Source organism: Pan paniscus, chromosome 11 (assembly GCF_029289425.2).
Source record: "Pan paniscus chromosome 11, NHGRI_mPanPan1-v2.0_pri, whole genome shotgun sequence".
NCBI classification, from domain to species: Eukaryota; Metazoa; Chordata; class Mammalia; order Primates; family Hominidae; genus Pan; species Pan paniscus.
The window spans coordinates 107,144,074-107,166,677 of record NC_073260.2 but is presented as its reverse complement, the minus strand read 5'-3'; the positions used below and the strand labels follow the sequence as shown (position 1 = coordinate 107,166,677).

Sequence of the window (22,604 nt, the reverse complement as noted above, 5' to 3'; positions counted from 1 at the left end):
TGTATGAAGCTTCATATTAAGATCAGGGAAAAAACAATGATAATAGATTTTTCAAATCATTTGTTAAATTAATTAAAAGAAAGAATCTAAAAGAATACAAAGTAAAAGATTGCAGAAAACTTTATATTAATTATTTAAGCCAAGAGGATTAAAAGAAAAAATATGGAAAATAGAATATACTAAGCTCTTAAATAGCTATGAATAAGCAAAATTAAAGGTTAGTGAGAAAAAGAAAAAATGGAGAGAAGAAACTCCTGAGAAAGAATGTACATTAGAATGAATGTTTATATTAGTAAAAGTAAAGCATTTAAAACTAAAATATCAAAAATAAATCTCCAGTAAACTGAAGCGTATGCTCACATCTCCCATAGGAAAGAAATAGGAGTGTGTATTTCTAACTAGGTCTTGTTGGTTTATTTCCCAAATCCTGAGATCCTTGAAGAGAAAGAGAATCAAGGGCCAGAAAATTGGATCCTTGTTTCTTTCCATGGCATGACCTTATCTTCTTGAGCGTTCCGTATAAACCGGTGAAGGGGAGAAACAAACGTCAGCAGATAAGTACAGGTGAACACGGTTAGCCAATCTACCAGTGGACCTCACACACATCCAGGAGCAAACAAGCAGCACACAAATTCATTTTTAAATCAGTCTTCACCATTTATTTTATTGGAAGTGTTTAGCTATTGTTGGCATCCCATGCTCTTTGAATATAGAATTATTATTTTTAAGATGAAATATTTCACTCAGAAGTATAACAGATATTTAAATAACTAGAAAGGATGAATTGTATTTGCATATTATTTCTATACTGCTGAAAGATTGTTGTAAATGAATTCAGCACCATGGTGTTAGGGGACTAGAAGAAGAAACTTGGGAACTGATAGATTATTATCAAGGTAAAGGTACTTATTCCCCAGGTGGCAAATTCTACCTATCCTAGCTTTTATTATCCTTAGGATACTGTTCTATTTATTTCATAAGTACAGAAGTTTTAATTGGGTATGTCATTTTTCAAAGACAAAAGAAATGCGTAATTCACTCTAACAAACTTGTTAGTCACTGTTTATACCAGGAGGATTTCTACTCTACAGAGAATAATATTGTTTTCTTTTTCCTTTGTTGAGAAATCAAAGTTTTACACTGACCTACAGCAGCCAAGCATACTTTAAAGCAAAATAATCTCAGGCTAACACAGATATATTTCCTTTTAGTTTTATATATTCTTTTTTGTCCCCTTTTTATTCCTTAAGAAATGTTATATTCCAGAATTAATTCACTAAGAAAATGTTAGTAAAATTTGTCATAGTAATTTATCTGATAAGAAAAAAGCTGTTTATAGGATTTGATATATTTTGATTTTAGTATTAACTGAAGTTTTATGACTTTGTTTTTTCTTTAAGGTTGTTAAGTTACTTGTAGGTTTTGGCTTGGTTGAAAAGGTTTTGGCAGTCAAATGTATAGCTAGTGTAGGAATGATTTGTAGCTATAACCTCATCCATATACCTAGCTTTCTATTTGTTATGAAGTCACAGTATTTCTAGAAGAGTGATTTGTATGGTTTACCTCACCCAGTGCGTGATCTTTCACTTGAAAAAAAGGTTGTGGTAGGGGGTGTTAGGATTTCAATCCACCCTAATTCTGTTACTGTTTGCTTTGTTCAGCAATCACTGTGATCCTCCTGGCAGGGAACAAGATCCAGAGAACAAAACTAGTAGTGACTGTGTAGATAAAAAGGCAATGAATTCTGCTTTTAAGGCAAAGGGGGAATAGTCTACAAAAGAATGAAAATAGGAATAAAAGTGTAGCATTGTTAACCTGAAGATCTATTGTACTTTTGAAAAATCTTATACTGCAAAAAAAAAAAAAAAAAAAAAAAAAAGGTGGCACTACAAAGATACATAATTATGTTGCTAAAAATCTTGAAAAGGGTCATTGTTTAGTTACTGGCCAAATACTTGACAAGAAAATAGCCTAGATTATTAACAGTTGAAAAACCATAGAACCCTTTTTCTTAAAATGACAGGACAGTATTTCAGCAGTACATGTGGTATCATAATATATTATTTATTCTCTACCAGAACAGCTCTTTAGATCTGGTGAAGATGATGAGGTCAAGAGGAGTACTCCAGAGAAGAATGAAAAAGAAATGTTGGAGCAGACATTACAGAAGGTAGTCTAATCTTTAAGATATTGAGCTGAGCAAGTTAAATCTGAATTTTAACATAAAGGATTATATTTTAAAATGAGGGCTTGTAAATGTAAACCTTGTGTGAATCCTTAATTTAAATTCATAATTCAAAATCATTGGCTTGCCAAAATGGGGTAAAAAAAATCAATGTTAGTGAAATAAATGTGTAAACACTTGTGCTTCCATTGACATAGATTAACATTATTTTCAAAAGGTGAAATGGAGAGAATGAGAAAAATAGAAATTACAGAAATGTAGACTATATGTGTTTGTTAGTTATAACTTACTTTAAAATATATTTTAATAAGACTCTGCTGTACTTCCACAAATATAGAGATTTATAATATTTGATCTAAAATGCTGAGCATAGTTATAGTTTTACCACAGTAAAATGGTAATATGTTTATAGTTTTAATGTTAAACATGAAAATATATGTGACTCATCTCATTTTAGATAAAAATTTATACGAGTATGATTTAGTACAGCATTTTATGTTTTAATAAGATCACCCATATAAACCTTTGTCATATTATAACATGTCTATCGTTAATAGTAAGATACTGTTTTAAAATATTAATATTTACCTTTATAATTTTATACTTAATTTGCATTTTTATAAATAAATACATTGTTATCAAGTTCAATTAAGTGGATCTGATTATTAACACTTTGTTATAAAGAAAATAATCTTTAAATAGTTTGTTCTTGTGATTGTCATTTGGCTATATTAGATTGATTTTAGTTTTTTACAGAACCTTAATACTTAGATAAAGCTGAAAATGTAGAAATATATAACCAAAAATATTAACATAGTTACTTATATATTGTTGCATCTCTGAATTGACTTGTAGGAAATCTAGTGATTTACAGCAGATGATGTGATTGTTCATACTTCTAACACTTGTCAGGTCACAAAGGCTGTCATCTCATTATTACTGAATGACACATATCAAGTTAACATAGTAACACAGAGAACTAGAAATGCTTACATTCATTTATCTTTAGGTAAAATGATTAATTGAATTAATCTATGCACTACCAGCTAGGATGTCATACAGTTCACACTAGCTTATCATCTTTTTCTCAGAACAATATTTTTATTTGCCAGGTTTTATACAATTTTTGTATCTATGGATATGTAATACTATGCTACTGTTTCTTGCCTTAGGGTGGAAACCCTGAAGATAGCCATTATTTCATTCCATCTGCCATAAATGAATGCTACAATAGTAGATCCAGACATCCATTTTAAGACCTAAGCAACCAATATAAATTATTTTCATTGTACCATATGTCAAGTTGATACACTATTTTTTATATTTACCTAATGTAGTTTTATCAAGCACAAGTTAATTCCTCATGTTTGAGTTTCATTATTTTAAAAGGTTATATATGACACTCACTCAAAATAAATTTTAAAAATAGTAATAAGATGAAAACAATATTTGTATATAGTAGAAATGAAACATATATGCAGATTATTTTGAAAATAATATATTAACATTTCACATTGTTATTGGCAGAATTGTGTTCTGTCCCCCACATTTATATATATTAAGAGTCCTAAGCTGTATTATCTCAGAATGTGGCTTTATTTGGAGATAGGGTCATTAAAGAGGTAATTAAGTTAAAGTAAGGCTATTGGGGTGATCCCTAATTCAACATGACCAGTGTCTTTATTTAAAAAAAGGAAATTAGAATACAGACAAATACAGAGGGAAGTCCATGTGAAGACACAGGGAAAAGATAGCCATTTACAAGCCAAGGAGAAAGGCTTCAGAAGAAACCAACCCTGCTGACACCTTGATCTTGGACTTCTAGACTCCAGGAATGTGAGAAAATAAATTTCTGTTGTTTAAGTCACCTACTCTGTTATACTTTATTATGGCAAACCTAGCAAACTAATATACACATTTCATAGCTTCATAATATCAGGCATTTTATTTCAGTTTTGAAAAGAGCCCCTTTTTTTTTTTTTTTTTTTTTTTTTTTGGAGACAGAGTCTTGCTCTGTCGCCTAGGCTGGAGTACAGTGGGCAGTGTTGGCTCACTGCAACCTCCGCCTCCCAGGTTCAAGCGATTCTCGTGCCTCAGTCTCCCAAGTAACTGGGACTACAAGTGTGCGCCACTATGCCTGGCTAATTTTTGTGTTTTTTGTAGAGATGAGGTTTCACCATGTTGGCCAGGCTGGTCTCGAACTCCTGGGTTCAAGTAATCTGCCTGTCTCAGCCTCCCAAAGTGCTGGGATTACAGGCATGAGCCACCGCACCCGGCCTGAAAAGAGCCATGTATTTGGTATATTATTTTAAATGTTCAGTACTATAAGAAAATATGGGCTTGAGCTGAATTATAACCCACAAACTGAATACTTTTAACAGTTCCCCGGACTTTCATTCTCAAATACGTATTAAAATTTACTTTTCTCTTTTTGAAGGATTAAAATCAGTTTAACAATTTTTGAGAGTATACCTTGAATAACACTTCAATAAGTGCTATGGATTTTCCCTTTTCAAAATGTTTAGAAGTAGTGTCTCTGTTTTGTTATTTGTCCTCCATTTTAAATTTGAATAATTTTGACCAGTTCTCATGATTAAACATACATTCATATTAGGAAGTTAACAGACCTTAAAACCACAGGCATCTTCAATTGGTATGTATATAGGGGTGGAAAGTTGTGGCATCTTTCCTCACCTATCATAAGGGCCACAGTTGACACTCCTATAATAAAAGGCAGGTTAACACGAGAAATATATAACATTTATTTAATCAAAGTTTTATGTGCCACAGGACGCTTCAAAAACAAAGACCCAGAGAAAACTGTCTATTTATGTGCTTAGGTTTGATAAAGAAAGGATAGCCATGCAGAAATGTATCTGTACAAAAGGATATGTCTATGGTAATAGGCTAAGGAGGGGCAAACCAAGCAAGGCCTATCTGCTCAGATTCTTCTTGCCCTCTGTGTAGACTTCCTTCCTCCCTGGGTATAGGACAGGACCCCTCTGGAATGAAAGTCTTCAAGGCAGAACTGAGAAAGGAGAAAGTGACCTTTCTTGGTTTTATGGCTTGCTTTTGGGGAGAGGAGTTCTAGTTTGTATGACCTGCCTTAGGGAAGAGGAATTATGTTTGATATGACTTCCTTTAGGGGAGAAAAAAGGGTGGGTGACAGGAGGGCAGGAGATCTTGCTTCTGAGGCACTTCCAGTGACCTTCAATTCAAGGTACTTGGCAAGCCAAAGTGGCATACTTTGGTGTGTTGTATTCTGAGCCCCAACGTTTGTAAAATTTTAATGAGTTGTCCCCAAACTTAAATGGATTTCAGTCAACAGAAAAAAAATGCTAATTTCCAGAATTGGAATCTCAAATTTAAGATGTTTATTTGTTATATTTGTTTATAACATAATTTAATTGAAATATACAGCTGATTTAATGGCTAATTCAGACTATTCAGCACAAGTAATTATATTTTAGTTACAGCAGTTTTATTAGGTAGATGTTAAGGTGAATGATAATAGAAACAGTAATAATGATAATGATAATAAATTGTTTACTACTTACTGTCTGTCAGGAGTTATGGTTTATGATCACATTTAATACTCCCAACAAAACTGCAAGGTGTAGGTATTACTATCCTCATTTCACAGATGAGGAAACTAAAGGTAAAATAACTTAAATATTTTACCAGCTAAAGCAAGTAGAGTTGGAAGTGAGATATAGACCTGATTCAAAATTCTATTTCCCCTAAAACATACTGCTTCTTAATAATATTTTTGTATCACCAAAGTCACTGTTTAAAAAAAAATGTGGACCAATCAAGGCAACACAATGCGACCCCATCTCTACAAAAAATAAAAAATTAGCCAAGTGTGATGGTGCATGCCTCTGGTCCCAGCTCCTTGGGAGGCTAAGGTGGGAGGATCACTTGAGCCCAGGAGGTCAAGGCTGAAAAACCATGATCGAGCCATGGCACTCCAGCCTGGGCAATAAAGTGAGATCTTGACTCAAAGGAAGTGTAATTACTTACTTGCATCAAATATATATTTAAAAAATAGAGTATGTTTTACTCACTCCCCTTTGGAATTTAATATGCAAAAGTATTTTAAAATATATTTATGAAAAGTATGCTGATTTGGGCAGTGATTAAAACTCCTTCAATAAAATTTAGAGGTAGAGTGATTTGGAAAAAGTAAAAAGGATTCTGGCATAGATTTTTTTCTTGAACACTGTATTTTTTGTCACATTAATCAGCTCCCCAATAAAGTGTTTACATTGAGAAGGAACAATACAATCTCTTTCACAGAAATATGCAGAAGTCTGCAATAGTTTGAGACAAAATTTTTCAGATACCTTTATTCCAGGTCATGAGTAGGTCCTTTTAGGACATAGGTCCAATAGTAGGTTAATATATCATACCATGGAATAGAAGTGATTAAAATTAGGTGAGATTCTTCGTACTGTGTTGAGAAATACCCATGCCCCGGGATAGTGTAGTCACTTAGTAAATTAATGTTGATTTAAATGAAAGAGGTTGAACATTAAAAAAAAAGGGGTAATATAGAAGGATGTGTAAATCAGACATGACTGAAATTCATGTTTAGGAAACAATTTACATCTTCACTATTACAAGTAAAGTTTAGTAAACTGGAAAGTGTTAAGAATATGTATGTTTTATCTTGTATATTTCTGGAATATTATTATTTTGAATCATTGGTTGTTGTCTTAGTCTCTTCAGTCGGCTATAAAAAATGCTAAAACTGAGAGGATTATAAACAATAGAAATTTGTTGTCCAAGATCCAAGTGTCCAAGATCTGAGATTCAGTGTCTTGTGAGGACTCTCTTTCTGGTTCATAGATGGTGCCTTCTTGCTGTGTCCTCACATGGTCTAAGGAGCTAGCTAGCTTCTGGGGTCTCTTATAATAGCACTAATCCCATTCATGAGGGCCCCACCCTCATGATCCAATCACCTTCCAAAGGCGCCACCTCATCATGCCATCAAACTAGTGAACAGGTTTCAACATATGAATTTTGTGAGGGACACAAGTATTCAGACCATTGGAGTTGTCAGTATATCAAACATGTTTCTCTTTGAAGAATTTTGTTTTAAAAGTAAAAATGAGTTCATATACTTTTTCAGTCATTTAGATTGTTTTGCTTGTTTCCAGTTTTTTCTTGACTCCAAATTTTTGTTCATTTTCCATACACGTCTGAGTAATTTTTCTTTCTCATATGCCTTGTTGAATAGTGGGAAGGGCACAAAATCCTGAATTTGGATCCCAGTTGAATCCCAGAAAAGTTTACCTCTGTGAAATTTAAGTTTTCAGAACCTCTCTTTCCTGTCTGGAAAGATAATTGTTGGTTCTACGTACCTCACGTTTTGAGATGGTCAGAAGAGATCATGTTGATCATGTTTTTGAAACTATTTTGTAAATAGTAAAATGTACTTTACAAACAATAACACTTATTATTAATAAGATCTAAATGTAAGTCAACTCCTCCATGAAATGTTTGAAATTATGAATTAGAATTAATTGCCCAGACTTATGATACTTAGATTATATCCTTTATTAGGTTTATGTATGCAGGTGTTGGTCTTTTCAAATAATTTTAAAATTCCTTAAGATTAAGAAATGTGTGTTGCCATTGCTATGTCCTATAACACAAGCATTGTTTATTGAGATAAATGGGAAAATTTTCATTTATGTGCAACCTTGAAATCATTATAATTTAAAATTGTTAGACTTTATTATTTAGTAAACTGTTCCCTTATCACATAAACTGAGGACCGCATGACTAGTAAAATTACATTTTTCTAATTTAGAAAAAAAGCAGCCTCAGTAGATTACTTAATATTGTCATTCCTTTTTCATATGATTGTCGAATATTGAAAAAAAGTTATTTATTATTACAGTTTATCTACTTTTAGACATTTGTGTATATTATTTTTCTCTGAAATATTTTTTCCACAATGAATAGAATATATAGCCAAGGCACTTATGATCTCAGAAGACACTGCAGTTTATTAGCATACTTAGTTCTGTCACTGTGTAGAATTTTACCTTCTTTTACCGTCTGTCCTTTATTCAACAGATACATTATTGCATTTTTGAATGTATTCACCTGCACTGCCTTAGAATTATCTAGAAATTAAGTACTTTATATTTATTTTGTCCTTGTGCTAAATGTAATTTTTATTTCATAAGTTAGAAATGATAATAAAGTATAGTAGATTATGGTTTTTGGATTCTTAAAAGAATAAACTCTTTCCTTTAGGTCATTGAGTTGGAAAATCGGCTGAAGTCTTTTGAGAAAAGGTCGAGAAAATTAAAAGAAGGGAATAAAAAATTAATGAAAGAAAATGATTTTCTGAAATCCCTCTTAAAACAGCAACAAGAAGATACAGAGACCAGAGAAAAAGAGCTAGAACAGATAATAAAGGGGAGTAAAGATGTAGAAAAAGAAAATACTCAACTTCAAGTAAAAATCAGTGAGCTGGAGACAGAAGTCACTTCCCTGAGGAGACAAGTGGCAGAAGCTAATGCATTGAGAAATGAAAATGAAGAGCTGATCAACCCAATGGAGAAATCACACCAGTCAGCAGACAAAGCTAAATCCGAGATGGCCACTATGGAAGTGAGATCTGGACGGTATGATTGTAAGACAACTATGACCAAGGTTAAATTTAAAGCCGCGAAGAAAAATTGCTCTGTGGGTCGTCACCACACTGTTCTCAATCACTCCATCAAGGTTATGAGCAATGTGTTTGAGAACCTCAGCAAGGACGGCTGGGAGGATGTGAGTGAAAGCAGGTAAGGCTCTCATTAACTTAGCTCTGTGGTGGGGACACTGTGCATATGTAAAGCACTAGCAAATGGAGATTGAATTTCAACTACTGTCGATTTGGTATTCAGAAAAAATACCGTCAGATCCTTTGAAATATCTTGGGAGGTCTTGTTCTGAGCTTATTGACTGAAATTTGCATGCAAAATTAGCCACAACTGCATGAGTACTTGAATAGGTGCCAGGAAACCCAAAAGAAGGCAATGCTTGATTTCTTTCAGTGATGCTATTTTCATGCAGTCATGAGGCTTGAAACTGACAGTTTGGCAGGTTGATTTAATTTGCTGGCCCTTTGCATATTCACCACTGACAGCTAAGGATTCCCAGGCAAGCCTACTAAGTCGGTTTAGTTATCTTGTGACATACCAACCTGGGAGGAGAAACAATTTTCCCCCTTAATTTAGTTAGATAAATTTTGAATGACCCATTTCAGCTTGTTACCAGATGTCTACAAGCTGTTTAACATCCTTTAAATTAAGAACCATCTTCACTAATTATTTTATGTATGTATTATGCGAAGTCATTGTATTAACTTTAATTGAATGGTGGTTAAAAATTAGTTCCTTAAAGTTATAGCTCTAAAGATTCCTACTCTTAAGATATGTACCCCTAGTGAACAGCAACAGGAGGATACTAAAAATCTATAATGCTTCTTTCTCTTACCCCTGGCTATACATTCATATATGCACTTGAAACACATCAGTAAAACTGTCAGAGGCCTGTGAACCAGAGCAACTCCATCTTGAATAGGAGCTGGGTAAAATGAGGCTGAAACCTACCGGGCTGCATTTCCAGATGGTTAAGGCATTCTAAGTCACAGAATGAGATGGGAGATCAGTACAAAACAAAGGTCATAAAGACCTTGCTGATAAAACAGGTTACAGTAGAGGAGCCAGCCAAAACCCACCAAAACCAAGGTGGCCACAAGAGTGATCTCTGGTTGTCTTCACTGCTACACTCGCACCAGTGCCATGACAGTTTACAAATACCATGGCAACATCAGCAAGTTACCCTATGTGGTCTAAAAAGGGGAGGCATGAATAATACACCCCTAGTTTAGCATATCGTCAAGAAATAACCATAAAAATGGGCAACCAGCACCCCTCAGGGCTACTCTGTCTATGGAGTAGCCATTCTTTTATTCCTTTACTTTCTTAAAAAACCTGCTTTCACTTTGCACTGTGGACTCGCCCTGAATTCCTTCTTGTGCGAGATCCAAGAAGCCTCTCTTGGGGTCTGGATCAGGACCCTTTCTTGTAACAAAACCACAAAGACGAATGATAGAACACCTCTTTTTTACATCTAGACAGTAGGGAAGTTCAGTGTTGCCATAATTGCTAACAAATTGCCCAATTTGCCATAATTTTAAAAATTCTGCCTTGTTTTATAATGACATATGTCCTTGATTTTCCCTAGTTTTTAATTTTGTTTTGTTTTTAAATCCCTAATTGTGATTCTGTTTTAGATTTGGGATGCCTCCGGATACTTTTCCTAATCACAGACCTAGAACTGAAAATTACCTTAAAATGTGGTCCCCAAACTTGTTTGCATATTAGAAGCACCTGGAGGTTTTATAAAAATTCCAAAGGTTAGGTCACACCCCAGACAAATTAAATTATAACCTTTGGAGTGGGATACAGGCCTAAGTATTTTTTCAAGTTTCCCTGTTGAATCCAATGTGCAGACAAGTTTGAAAAACACTGTTTTTAAACATCATCTACTCAAGCCCCTTGTCCTCAGGCTGTTAAAGAAACTCAAAAAACATATTCATGAAGGAAAGGCCAAAGGACCAAATCTGCATTCCCATCTCGGTGTTACCGAGGTTCTTCTTTCCTTCTCTCAATAGCAATTAGAGGTAAAAACTTACTTCACACCCACTAAGCGTTATCTTCATATCTCATTATTCCTCTATGTCTTCAAGGAAATTCTAGTGCTAGCTACTAATTCTATCTTAACCACTTGGTACTACCACACTATTCAAAATAAAGTGGTGCCATTTACTTATGTGCAAATATGTATGTATGAATAAATAATCAATAGTTAGGTAATTCACTAATATACTTTTTAAATTTTATCATATTAGTGTTTCCAGAAAGAGGTCCCAATTCAGACCCCAAGAGAGGGTTCTTGGATCTCACGCAAGAAAGAATTTGAGGCAAGTCCATAGAGTAAAGTGAAAGCAAATTTACTGAGAAAGTAAAGGAATAAAAGAATGGCAGAGCAGTCCCCAGGGGCTGCGGTTGCCCATTTTTATGGTTATTTCCTGACTATATGCTAAACAAGGAGTGGATTATTCATGCCTCCCCTTTTTAGACCATATAGGGTAACTTCCTGACGTTGCCATGGCATTGGTAAACTGTCATGGCACTGGTGGGAGAATAGCAGCGAGGATGACCAGAGGTCACTCTGATCACTGTCTTCTTGGTTTTGGTGGGTTTTCGCCGGCTTCTTTACTGCAAGCTGTTTCATCAGCAAGGTCTTTATGACCTGTATCTTGTGCCGACTTCCTATCTCATCCCGTGACTTAGATTGCCTAACTTACTGGGAATGCCTCCCGGCAGATCTGAGCCCTATTTTACCCAGCACCTATTCAAGATGGAGTTGCTCTGTTTCAAACACCTCTGACATTAGTGCATGTGCACAAGGTCACATGCTTTGAGAGACATATCATACAATATCTCTTAAAATATAGGATTGTCATTTGTGTTATTTAGCAGTAAAACTCAATTTTACACCATGATTAGTGTTACGTTTCCTGCCTGACAGAATGCCTTCAAGAGTTACTCAGCTGCAAAGAATTCTCAAACGGCTAGAAATTCTTGCAATAGAGCTTTAGGGACTTCAGAAGATTCCTTCTTTTAGATTTTTATAGACAAAAATATAAGAGTTACTTGGATATTGAAAAAAATGGTATGTATATATATAATTTTGTATATATAAAATACTATATCATATGATTATCACCTTCTCAGTATTTATTTCCCATAGTTGAATAGTATTTACAAGAGCATGCCTTTTCAGTGATGGGTTTTATCAGGAGGAGGTGTTTATATCTTCAAGAAGAAAAATAGAATTTCAGTATTCCAAGCAAATTAAAGAAAGAGAAGTGAAGTTTGTAGTGTTATTGAATAAAAGGGGCTCGTTGCCTTATGCTAGAAGTCAATACTATGACACTGGGTTTTTGAGAAAAGAAAAGCTTTATATTGCAAGTTGACTCACAAGGAGACAGGAGTGTCAAGCTCAAATCTGTCTCCCAGGCTGGCTTCAAAGCAGTATTTTTAGAAAGTGATGGGGGGAGGGGGAATTCTGAGATTAATAGGTGATTGGTGAAAGGAAAGGGGAGATCTGCAAAGTCCTTGAGTGGTTATCTCTTCATGCTATCATAAGTTGCATATGCAATTCTGGGATAGTATGAAACATGCAGTGGAATTTCAGTCTGTGACATCAGCAAGCTCATTCTGTGCAGACTCCAGTCAGCCACATTGGTGTCAACTGATTTCAGCTAGTTCTTTTATCTCATAAGCAGAGGGGGTTTCATTAAGTTGTTTCTTTTTTATTTGCTACCTGCAAACTCAAGAATTTCTGTTTATCATTGGTTTCTTTAACTCTTTGAGGCATGGTTTCAGAAGCAGAGAAATAAGAATTTATTGAGGAGATTATAAAGGGTTGCAAAACGTGCCATACCAAAATAAGCAATTTTGGCATAAGAATTACTTCAAACTGAAGCCAGTTCAGAAAAAGCAGTTACAAGAAAAGCTCTCTTATCTCCCGCTAAAAGCAGTACATACATTTACAAAGGTATTCCTTCTTCCCTCTCTGCCAAAAAGGGATAAAAACTAATCACTGGAGACAACTCGAGTCCCTAGTGAGCCTGGAGGTAGCACCAGAGGAAGCTACGTTAACACATTTTACCAACTAGCCTTCATCTACCATTAGTTTTCCACATATTTGCCTTCCTACAATTTGCTGTTCCTTGGGACGCAAGTCCTTTCCTTTCCCTTATCACTTCTTTAAATAGTTGTTGTTCTTTGCTGAAGATGCTATATAAACTGGAGTTCTAAGCCACCTCTTTGAGCTACTCACTTCCACGTTGTCCCATGTATTATATGTGTGATACACAGGTTAATATACTTGTTTTTCACTTGTTAATCTGTCTTTTGTTACAGGGGTCTCAAATGAGAACTTAGAGGGAAAATCATTTTTTTCCATCCCTACAGTCATACTTTCTACTTCTATTTTCTCTTATCATTAAGTTATTTATTTAATTGCCTGGTCACATTTCTCAAACACAACATAAACTTTCATGATTCTATGTATTTAGCCTGTCTGACTTCATGTCTCTCCCTACTAGTGCATTTTATTCTCATTCAAAATTATTTTACAAGAAACTGATGCTCTTTGACTTTTCTTTTTCTTTTTGCTTCAGGAATATGGCATTTTGATCCTTTTAAAGTTTTCGACCTTAGTGCTAAAGCCCTTTCCATCTTCCTTCCATTTTATAAAGCAGCATATTCACTCACATTACCACCTTTTGTAAACAGATGATAACAACTGATGGGGTTCAGGACATACTCCTCCCAAAATATAGTTGAAGGAATTTGAAAAATGGCAGGTGCTAGAATGACTCTGTGACCTTCTCCCCTGAAACAGATTATAAGATCCTCACGTGAGAGGTGGCTTCCTTATACCAGAGGAAAGGAACGTCCTTATCTCAAAAGACAGAGGAACACCAAGATGAATCTGAATGAACAGCCACACTAAGTGTCCCCCAGTTTACTATGCTTAGCTCATACTCTTTTGTCTTATCACATTTTCCCATGACTTTCTATTTTTCATCAAACCTTGCATGTAACCATTTCTTCGGGTCCTCATTTCCTTATGAAGGCTCCCTTGTCATGTAAAACTTATATTAAATATATTTGTTTGGTTTTCTTTTGCTAATCTGCATTTTTTACGGTGTCTCAGCCAAGAACATAAGTTGGATAAAAGAAACATATTTTTTCTTCCCAACACAACTCTACCATTATTTATTTATTTATTTTTTTGAGATGGAGTCTTACCCTGTCACCCAGGCTGGAGTGCAATGGCGTGGTCTCGGCTCACTGCAATCTCCACCTCCCAGGTTCAAGCGATTCTCCTGCCTCAGCCTCCTGCGTAGCTGGGAATACCGGCGCACACCACAATGCCCGGCTAATTTTTTGTATCTTTACTAGAGATGAGGTTTCACCATGTTGGCCAGGCTGGTCTCGAACTCCTGACCTCGTGATCTGCCTGCCTCGGCCTCCCAAAGTGCTGGGATTGAAGGCGTGAGCCACTGTGCCTGGCCAACTGTACCATTATTTAGAGTATATCTTAGGGATTAGGAACATGGAATCTGTTACCAAACTACTTTTGTTCAAATACTAACTCTCATCCTCTAGCTGTGTGACTATAGGCATGCTATTTGACCTGTCTATGCTTCAATTTCATTATCCATAAAATAGGCATAATGATAGGATCATATTCATATATACGTTGTGAGAAAGAAATAGGATAGAACATTAAAATAGAACAAAACATGTTCAGTACTGTATGTTTATTATTATTAAAAGGAATCATTTTTTTTGGCTATCTGAAACACCCCTTACGCCATCCTCAGCATATTTGTATGTATGTGTGAAATGTATATGTTAATTCATTCATTCATTCCCAGTTGTGGTCAAGAATATGAAAAATTCTGCAATCAAACAGTGTAGTCTCACATGACAAAGATTTATTTTTCAAATTGTGAGTACAGGTCTTTTTTAGGCCTGCATTTTGTTGCTGTTTATAGATTCCACACACAAAGGTTCCATGAACATCTCTTCATAAACTTGTTTCAGCTAAAATTATTTGTTTTTCAAGCTGATTTAAATTCTACCCAGATTTTTTTCAGTAGAGTTAGTAGAACCATTAGTTTTATGATTGCAAAGATTTTTAATCTTGGAAATTTTTATACTGCTATTTTTTAATGACCTATACATTTCATTTGATCCTCATTGAAGTCCTGATTCTTCTGTGTTCTCCACTAAATTGATCAAAAATAGGTTTGTCTGTACTTTCTGAAAATAGCAATCTTGCTTTAGGTTCCTAGCATTTTATTCCTAGGTTACTGTAGATCTAGATTCCATAGAACTTTGCATATAGTTAGTCTCTTGACACAGTATCTTAGGATAAAGTAGTAGAGTTCCTTTCATGTTGTTAAGTTTTTGATGGATGACCAGACTATATACATAGCAGACTGTGAAGAATAAGTGAACAAATACATTTCTTGAATCGTTAAATAATATTCATTGTCTGACTACCTAATGTAGTATGGTGCATTAAAGCAAAATCCATATAGAGATTTTTTTTTTTAATGACGTGGAGTCAAGCTCTGTTTCCCAGGCTGGAGTGCTGTGGCACAATCATGGCTCACTGCATCCTCGACTTCCTGAGCTCGAGCTACCTTCTACCTCAGTCTCCTTAGGAGCTGAGACTACAGCATGTGCTACCATGCCTGGCTAATTTTTCAAATTTTTTGTAGAGATGAGATCTTGCTACATTGCCTAGGCTGGTTTTGAACTTCTGGTCTCAAGTGATCCTCCTGCCTTGGCCTCAGAAAGTATTTGGATTACAGGTGTAAGCCATTGTGCTTGGCCTAGATTAGAGGTTTAATGAAACAATGAAAATTTTTAAAGTATTACATGAAATTACAAGATTACTTGTTTATAACTTTGGAGCATCTCTAGGAAGTATACTTAAGCAAGAGATGAAAATACAGAGCCAGATATGAAAAAGCGTTAATAGAACTTTAAACATCTGTATAATAACAGATATACAAAAAGAGTTAAAAGTCAAATGACTAACCAGAAAAAGGTATTTACAACACATAAAGAAGGTAAAGGACTAATATCCAGAAGATTTAAAGATCATCTACAAATTATATAAAAAGACGCATCAATAGAAAATGGGCAGCGCTATGGACAGGAAATATTAATGGCTTGAGGAGATGACTCAGTGAACCAAAGATTATGAATATGTCTGTAGCAGACAGAGGTGGTATGTGGAATGCCTGACAAGCATGACAAGAACCACATATAGACACCTAAGGCTATGCGATTTCTGTTGACAACTGTTTTCTATTCAAAAAGCTAGTACTACTGGGAAGAGGCTGCAGCAGTGGCAGATATTTTATTTCCACAAATCCCCCATCAAAATAAACAAAACAAATAGGAAGGCATAGCCAAAATCTCAAGGATAGCATCTACAATAGAATTAGTGACAAACCCAAAATATGAACAGGTAGGGACAGCCATCGACAGCTGTATGACTTGCACTGTATCAAGAGAGAGAAAATTGGTGTCCGGAGAAAAGAAAAATACAGTTCTTCTATGAGCTATCTATACCAAAAGACCAGAACTTCCTCACTGAACTAAGTCCCACATGGAGGGGATGACACTGTGAAAAGAAACTGAATTATAGGGACAGTAGCCCCCTCTGTTGGTTATGTATCAACTTGTTATGTGTTTTTGGATGAGATTAACATTTAAATCAGTGAGCTTTGGATAAAGCACATTGTCCTCCAGCATGGAGATAAACCTCATTTAGTCTGTTGAAGGCCTGAATAGAATATAAAGAATGGCCTCTGTGAGCAAGAGGGAATTCTCCAGAAAATTGCCTTCAGATTTAATCTGCACCATCAGCTCTCCTGGGTCTCTAGCCTGCCAGACTTCACACTAGAACTAGAAAATTGACTTTCCTGGGTTTCCACCTGCTGGCATTTGGACTGAAGCTACACCATTAGTTCTCCTGAGTCTCTAGCCTACTGGGCCATACTGTAGATTTGGACTTTCTAGCCTTCACAATCACATGAACCAATTCCTAAAGATATATACGTGCATGCATACATCCTGTTGGTTCCATTTCTCCAGAAAAACCCTGACTAATCTACCTCTCTACTTCCCACTCCCACTCCAAAAAAAGTAGTGAAGATTGAGATCAATGTTGAGGGAGTGCGTCAAAAGAGGCATTTTTCAGTATATCAAAAACTTGGAAGGAAAAGTTGGAAGATTGGTGACAGGGAGGTCTGTGGGAAGGTTGGTGGAAGATTGGTGGCAGGAAGGTCTGTGGGGAGGTTCGTGGATGGACCTTTTGGAAGAGATACACACAAAGCCCATTCTGTGAACAAAATGACCCATTGTATAGATCTAGCCTATTTCACAGCTGTCTGAGGGCTTGCTTAATGGGTTCGTGAACAAAGTGGCTATGGCAACAGGTATAGTTTCTACATGGCACAGGTGTCCTGCCACTAATCTTCCAATTTTTCCTTGCAAGCTTTTGAACAAAATTGACTTTCTTTCACCAAAACTTGTCTGGCGACTGGGCTACTGGCACTGTTGAATATTCAGCCTGTTCACAAAAAAGACCAATTGCAAATTCCAAAAAAAAGCTTCATTCTCCAGAGGAAACCAACCAGTCTCTTAGTGTCAGGTTGATTACAGTAGGCCTCTTCCATCATGGAGGAGGCATCAATTTTTTTTTTTTTTTACAGTAGTTTTAAGTATTTTAGGTATGGTTTTGTCTATTATATTTTTACCAATATTACCATTCTTAGATTTACAAAATGACTTATATATCCCTATGATATTGCAGAAAACTGCCTCCTTGGATGCACTTGCTCAATCTTGATCTCAACCTTGGAGGTAGGACTGGGAGGCAGGGAGGTGGCCTAGTCAGCATTTTCCCAGAGAAACAGACTGAAAGACACGTTTTCTTCTTAGTTTAAGACAGAGTCTCGCTCTGTTGCCCAGACTGGAGTGCAGTGGTGTGATCCTGGCTCACTGCAACCTCTGCTTCGCGGGTTCAAGCGATTCTCGTGCTTCAGCCTCCCAAGTAGCTGGGGCTAGAGATGTGTGCCACAACACCCGGCTAATTTTTGTATTTTTAATAGAGATGGGGTTTCACTATTTTGGCCAGACTGGTCATAAACTCCTGACCTCAGGTGATTCACATGCCTCAGCCTCCCAAAGTGCTGGAATTACAGGTATGAGCCACCAAGCCCAGCTAAAAGACAGAGTTTATGGCAAGGGATATATGACAATGCTCTGTGTCTTCAAATTCACTGGTATTACTATATTTTTCATTATTCAAAGGCAACTGGCTGTATACGACAGTAGATGATCAATAGGCTCCGTTATGGCACCAGCTAGAAGACAATATTGAAGTTAGGGTATATGCCCTAAACTGAGAGTTTATTATTTTATCTCCAAGAATGCATAGGTCCAGGAATAAAGTATTTTAGGTTGGCGTGGCCGCTGTAATTATTTAACCAAGTAACCCACTGGAGGAGTTTTTGCTTCTCATTAGTATGATCTTGGGCTAGGGGATTTGAGAGTCCTGATGCCGAAGGTAGGAGAGTTCTTTGAGGGAACACAATTATGGTCTGTAGAGGTAGACGCTGAGATTGTACCCTGGCCATTTTGGATTCCCTATACTGAGCTAAAAAGCGTCAAAAGGAGCTACGGTATTAGCCAGAGCAATTATCCCAATTATTGAGGTAAAATTAGGAGGACCATGTTTGGAAACCAGAGAATTCATTATACACCTGTTAGTACTCCTTTACCTAGTAGTCCTCCGTATTTGCTGTCCTTGGCAGTGAAATTTTAAAAAGTTGTGTACAATCCTTGTTTCAAATTCCATTCATCCCTTCATCATCCTTCTGAAACAAATTTTTTTTTTTTTTTTTTTTGAGACAGAGTCTTGCTCTGTCTCCCAGGCTGAAGTACAGTGGCGCGATCTTGGCTCACTGCAGGCTCCGCCTCCTGGGCTCAAACGATTCTCCTGCCTCAGCCTCCTGAGTAGCTGGGACTACAGGTGTACGCCACCACCCCAGGCTAATTCTTGTATTTTTAGTAGAAATGGGGTTTCACCATGTTAGCCAGGCTGGTCTTGAACTCCTGACGTCAGGCAGTCTGTCCACCTCGGCCTCCCAAAGTGCTGGGATTACAGATGTGAGCCACCGCGCCCAGCCTAAAACAGTTATTTTGAGGGTCACTACCACTTTGCCAAATTCAAAGGTTGATTCTCAGTCCTCACCTTACTTGACCTCTCAGCAGCATTTGACACAGTTGATTTCTACCTCTTGTTATTATAGTTTGCCATACCATACTCTTTATTTTCTTCTTCTCACTGATATTTAACTTCAGTGTCATTTATTAGTTTTGTGACATTCCCCCTCAGTCTCTCAATTTTTAAGAGCTTCAGTCATTGGACATTGTCTTCAGTCAGTGGACATTTTGTGTTGCTATAACAACACACACAAAAAAATACCACAGACTGGATAACTTATAATGAAAGGAAATTTATTTCTTACAGTTCCGGAAGCTGAGAAGTCCCAGGTTGAGAGCGCCATATTTGATGAGGGTCTTCTGGCTGTGTCATCATGGCCGAAGGTGGAATGGCAAGGAGCCTGATAGAGCAAGAGGGGGCCAAATTTGCTTTTATAACAAGCCTGTTCTTATAACAAACTCACTCCCATGATAACATTAAATCATTCATGAGGACTCATGATCTAATCACCTCTTATTAGATTCCACCTCCCAACACTGTTGCATTGAGGATTGTGTTTCCAAGATGTGAACTTTGGAGGACACATTAAAAGCTACACTCATTGTTTTGTGATCTCATAGTATTTATTAACATCATTGTTACCACCTATATTCCAGCCACCCCAAAATGTATGTATCCATTCTATACCTCACTTCTGAATTTTATTTTATTAATATTATTTTTATTTTTTTAGATGGAGTTTTGCTCCTGTTGCCCTCGCTGGAGTGCAGTGGCATGATCTCAGCTCACTGCATCCTCTGTCCCCTGGGTTCAAGCGATTCTCCAGAGTAGCTGGGATTACAGGCATGTGCCACCACACCCGGCTAATTTTGTATTTTTAGTAGAGATGGGGTTTCTCCATGTTGGTCAGGCTCTGAATTTTAGACATGTAAAGTTGACTGTCAACTTAGCATCATACTTGGATATCAAATAGCCTAATACAAATTCCTGGGCTTTACCCCACCAAGCCTATTTCAGCTGATGTCTTCCTCTTTCTCACTAATGATAATTCTATCTTTACAGTTGCACTGACCAAAAGCTTGATACCATCTTTGATTCCGGTCTTTCTGTCAGTCATTACATCTACTCTGTCAGGAAATCTTGGTGGATTTCTTTAGAAAAATATCCAGAAGTTGACCATTTCTTATCAATTTTGTTTGTCATCACTCTTATATCTATCGTCAGTTGCCTGGAATATGAAAAGAACTTTCCTAACCACCCTCCCTGCTTTCAGCCTTGTTTTTAGTCCATATTTACTGTGTTCTACCCACACTGGACTGATTGTTGCTCCCTGAAAGCAGGAACTTTTAACTTACGAATTTTAGTTTGATGTCTTCTGCCTAGAATGTATTTAGCCAGATATCTAAAACAACCAACTCCCTCTCCTCTAAGTTTTGCTTCAGTATTACTAATGATCAATCTATTTCAGATTTCAGCCTGCCACCATTTTACTTCCCATAATTTGGATTCCTTCCTCTTATCTTGCTCATTTTTTCCCCAGTGGCCCTTAATAATTTATAACATACTATATCATATTTCAGATTTATTGTGCTTATTGTTTTCTTCGTGCATAGACTAAATTTATTCATGGATAGACTGTAAAGAATTTGTTCATCAATTCTTTCACATGCATAGAGCATAGTAGCCATTCAATAAATGTTTTTTGAATAATGAATGAATAAAGAATTATAAAGAGAAGGAAGCACTCTGCCCCATCACTAAGACACGTCTCCCTCCTTCTGCCCCTGCCCACCCCCCACCAAGGGCTCTCCAATCAAATCTAAACAGTTTGTTTTGAGAGTGTCTTATTGTGAAATATGCTGCTTTTTATGACACTTTTCATACCATTTTGGCCATTACATGTTGAATTTCTGCTAAGTGTTGGCCAAACAAAAAAGAGGAATAGAACATAAAAAGAGGTAAACAATTATAGTAGAACACATAAGCAAATAGATTATAGTATTCTGATTCAGAAATAATGAATTCTGGGATACTGAAATAACTTGTAGATTTGATCAATTGCTGTTGGTATTTTGAAGGAGAACCCAAATGATATGAGAATATGGGAAACAGAAAAGTATAGTTGTGATATTAAAAACACAAAGATGGGTAATTCTATAGTTGGTGTTTTTGAAATAAATCCTAAATAAGGTTCTGGGACATTATAAAAGAAAACTTTGTGAATGTTTCTTAAAAGAAGTAGTGATTTCTCAAAGCCAGTATGAGTTCTTCAAGGGAAATTCTTATCAGACTAACCAGTAACCTTTTAAAATAGAATTACAGTAAATACAGAACATCTGAATTCCATCAAAGCATGTTTATCAAATTGTGATTAACATGACGTTGAGAGGGATGTAAAATACGTCACACAATAGAATCAAGATCCCCAAAGATCTCAGTAGACTGGGAATATAGTTACACAAATGCCTACAGGGTAGTTTATTTGGCTATAAAATACCAGTTGCACTGTACAATGGGAGAAATATGTGGCTTTAATAGTTGTCTGGGTGGTTTTGTTAAATCTTATTTGAAATACTTTAGGTGGTTTTGTTAAATCTTACTTGAGTCTATAGTATGATGTATACGCCAGAGAAGCTTACACACTTTTAGTCTGCATCTACCAAGAGTTTTACTCAGTACCTCTCATAGTGTCCCAGGAAGATGAAACTGAATTCTGGACATGATGCTCCATCATGTTAAGCTGAAACACATTCAAGACTGACCAGGGAGGCCGGGCGTGGTGGCTCACGCCTGTAATCCCAGCACTTTGGGAGGCTGAGGTAGGTGGATTACCTGAGGTCAGGAGTTCGAGACCAGCCTGACCAACATGGTGAAACCCCATCTCTCCTAAAAATACAAAAAATTAGCCAGGCATCGTGTTGGGCACCTGTAATCCCAGCTACTTGAGAGGCTGAGGCAGGAGAATCGCTTGAACCCTGGAGGTGGAGGTTGCAGTGAGCCGAGATCGTGCCACTATACTCCAGCCTGGGTACAACAGAGTGAGACTCTGTCTCAAAAAAAAAAAAAAAAAAAAAAGACCAAGGAGATAAGGCATCTCAAAAGTATATACGTTAGGAACATTTGAACAAGCTAGGGATGTTATTCTTCATGGTGTCTCAAGCAGCATATAATGATGTCTAAATAGTTAAAAGCTCATCCATGTGGGAAAGGGACTTACTTAAATGTTCCACACAACCTCAACACTTCCTGTCTCCTACCCTTGTTTATTTTTATTTTTTTTCTCTTTAACACATCACTATTGACATAGTATGTATTTTACTACGTATTCTTGTTTCCTGTCCCTCTACCCTGACCAGGATAAAGGTTACATGAGGGAAGGGATTTTTTTTCTACTTTGTTCACTACTGCCTTAGCCTTCATGCCCACAAAAGTCCCTGGGCCCGACTGGGTGCAGTGGCTCACGCCTGTAATCCCAGCACTTTGGGAGGCTGAGACGGGAGATCACGAGGTCAGG

At 36.5% G+C, this 22,604-nt stretch overlaps 1 protein-coding gene across 2 annotated transcripts in view; it reads left to right on the top strand.

Moving 5' to 3' along the window:
• Nucleotides 1-22,604, top strand: part of CNTLN (centlein) — a 352,494-nt gene that overhangs the window by 242,124 nt on the left and 87,766 nt on the right. For both annotated transcript variants that reach the window (XM_003822610.6, XM_008976184.5), the window contains exons 14-15: nt 2,079-2,170; nt 8,456-8,991. In XM_003822610.6, the coding sequence (XP_003822658.3) occupies nt 2,079-2,170; nt 8,456-8,991 (628 nt within the window). The remainder of the gene's footprint in view (nt 1-2,078; nt 2,171-8,455; nt 8,992-22,604) is intronic.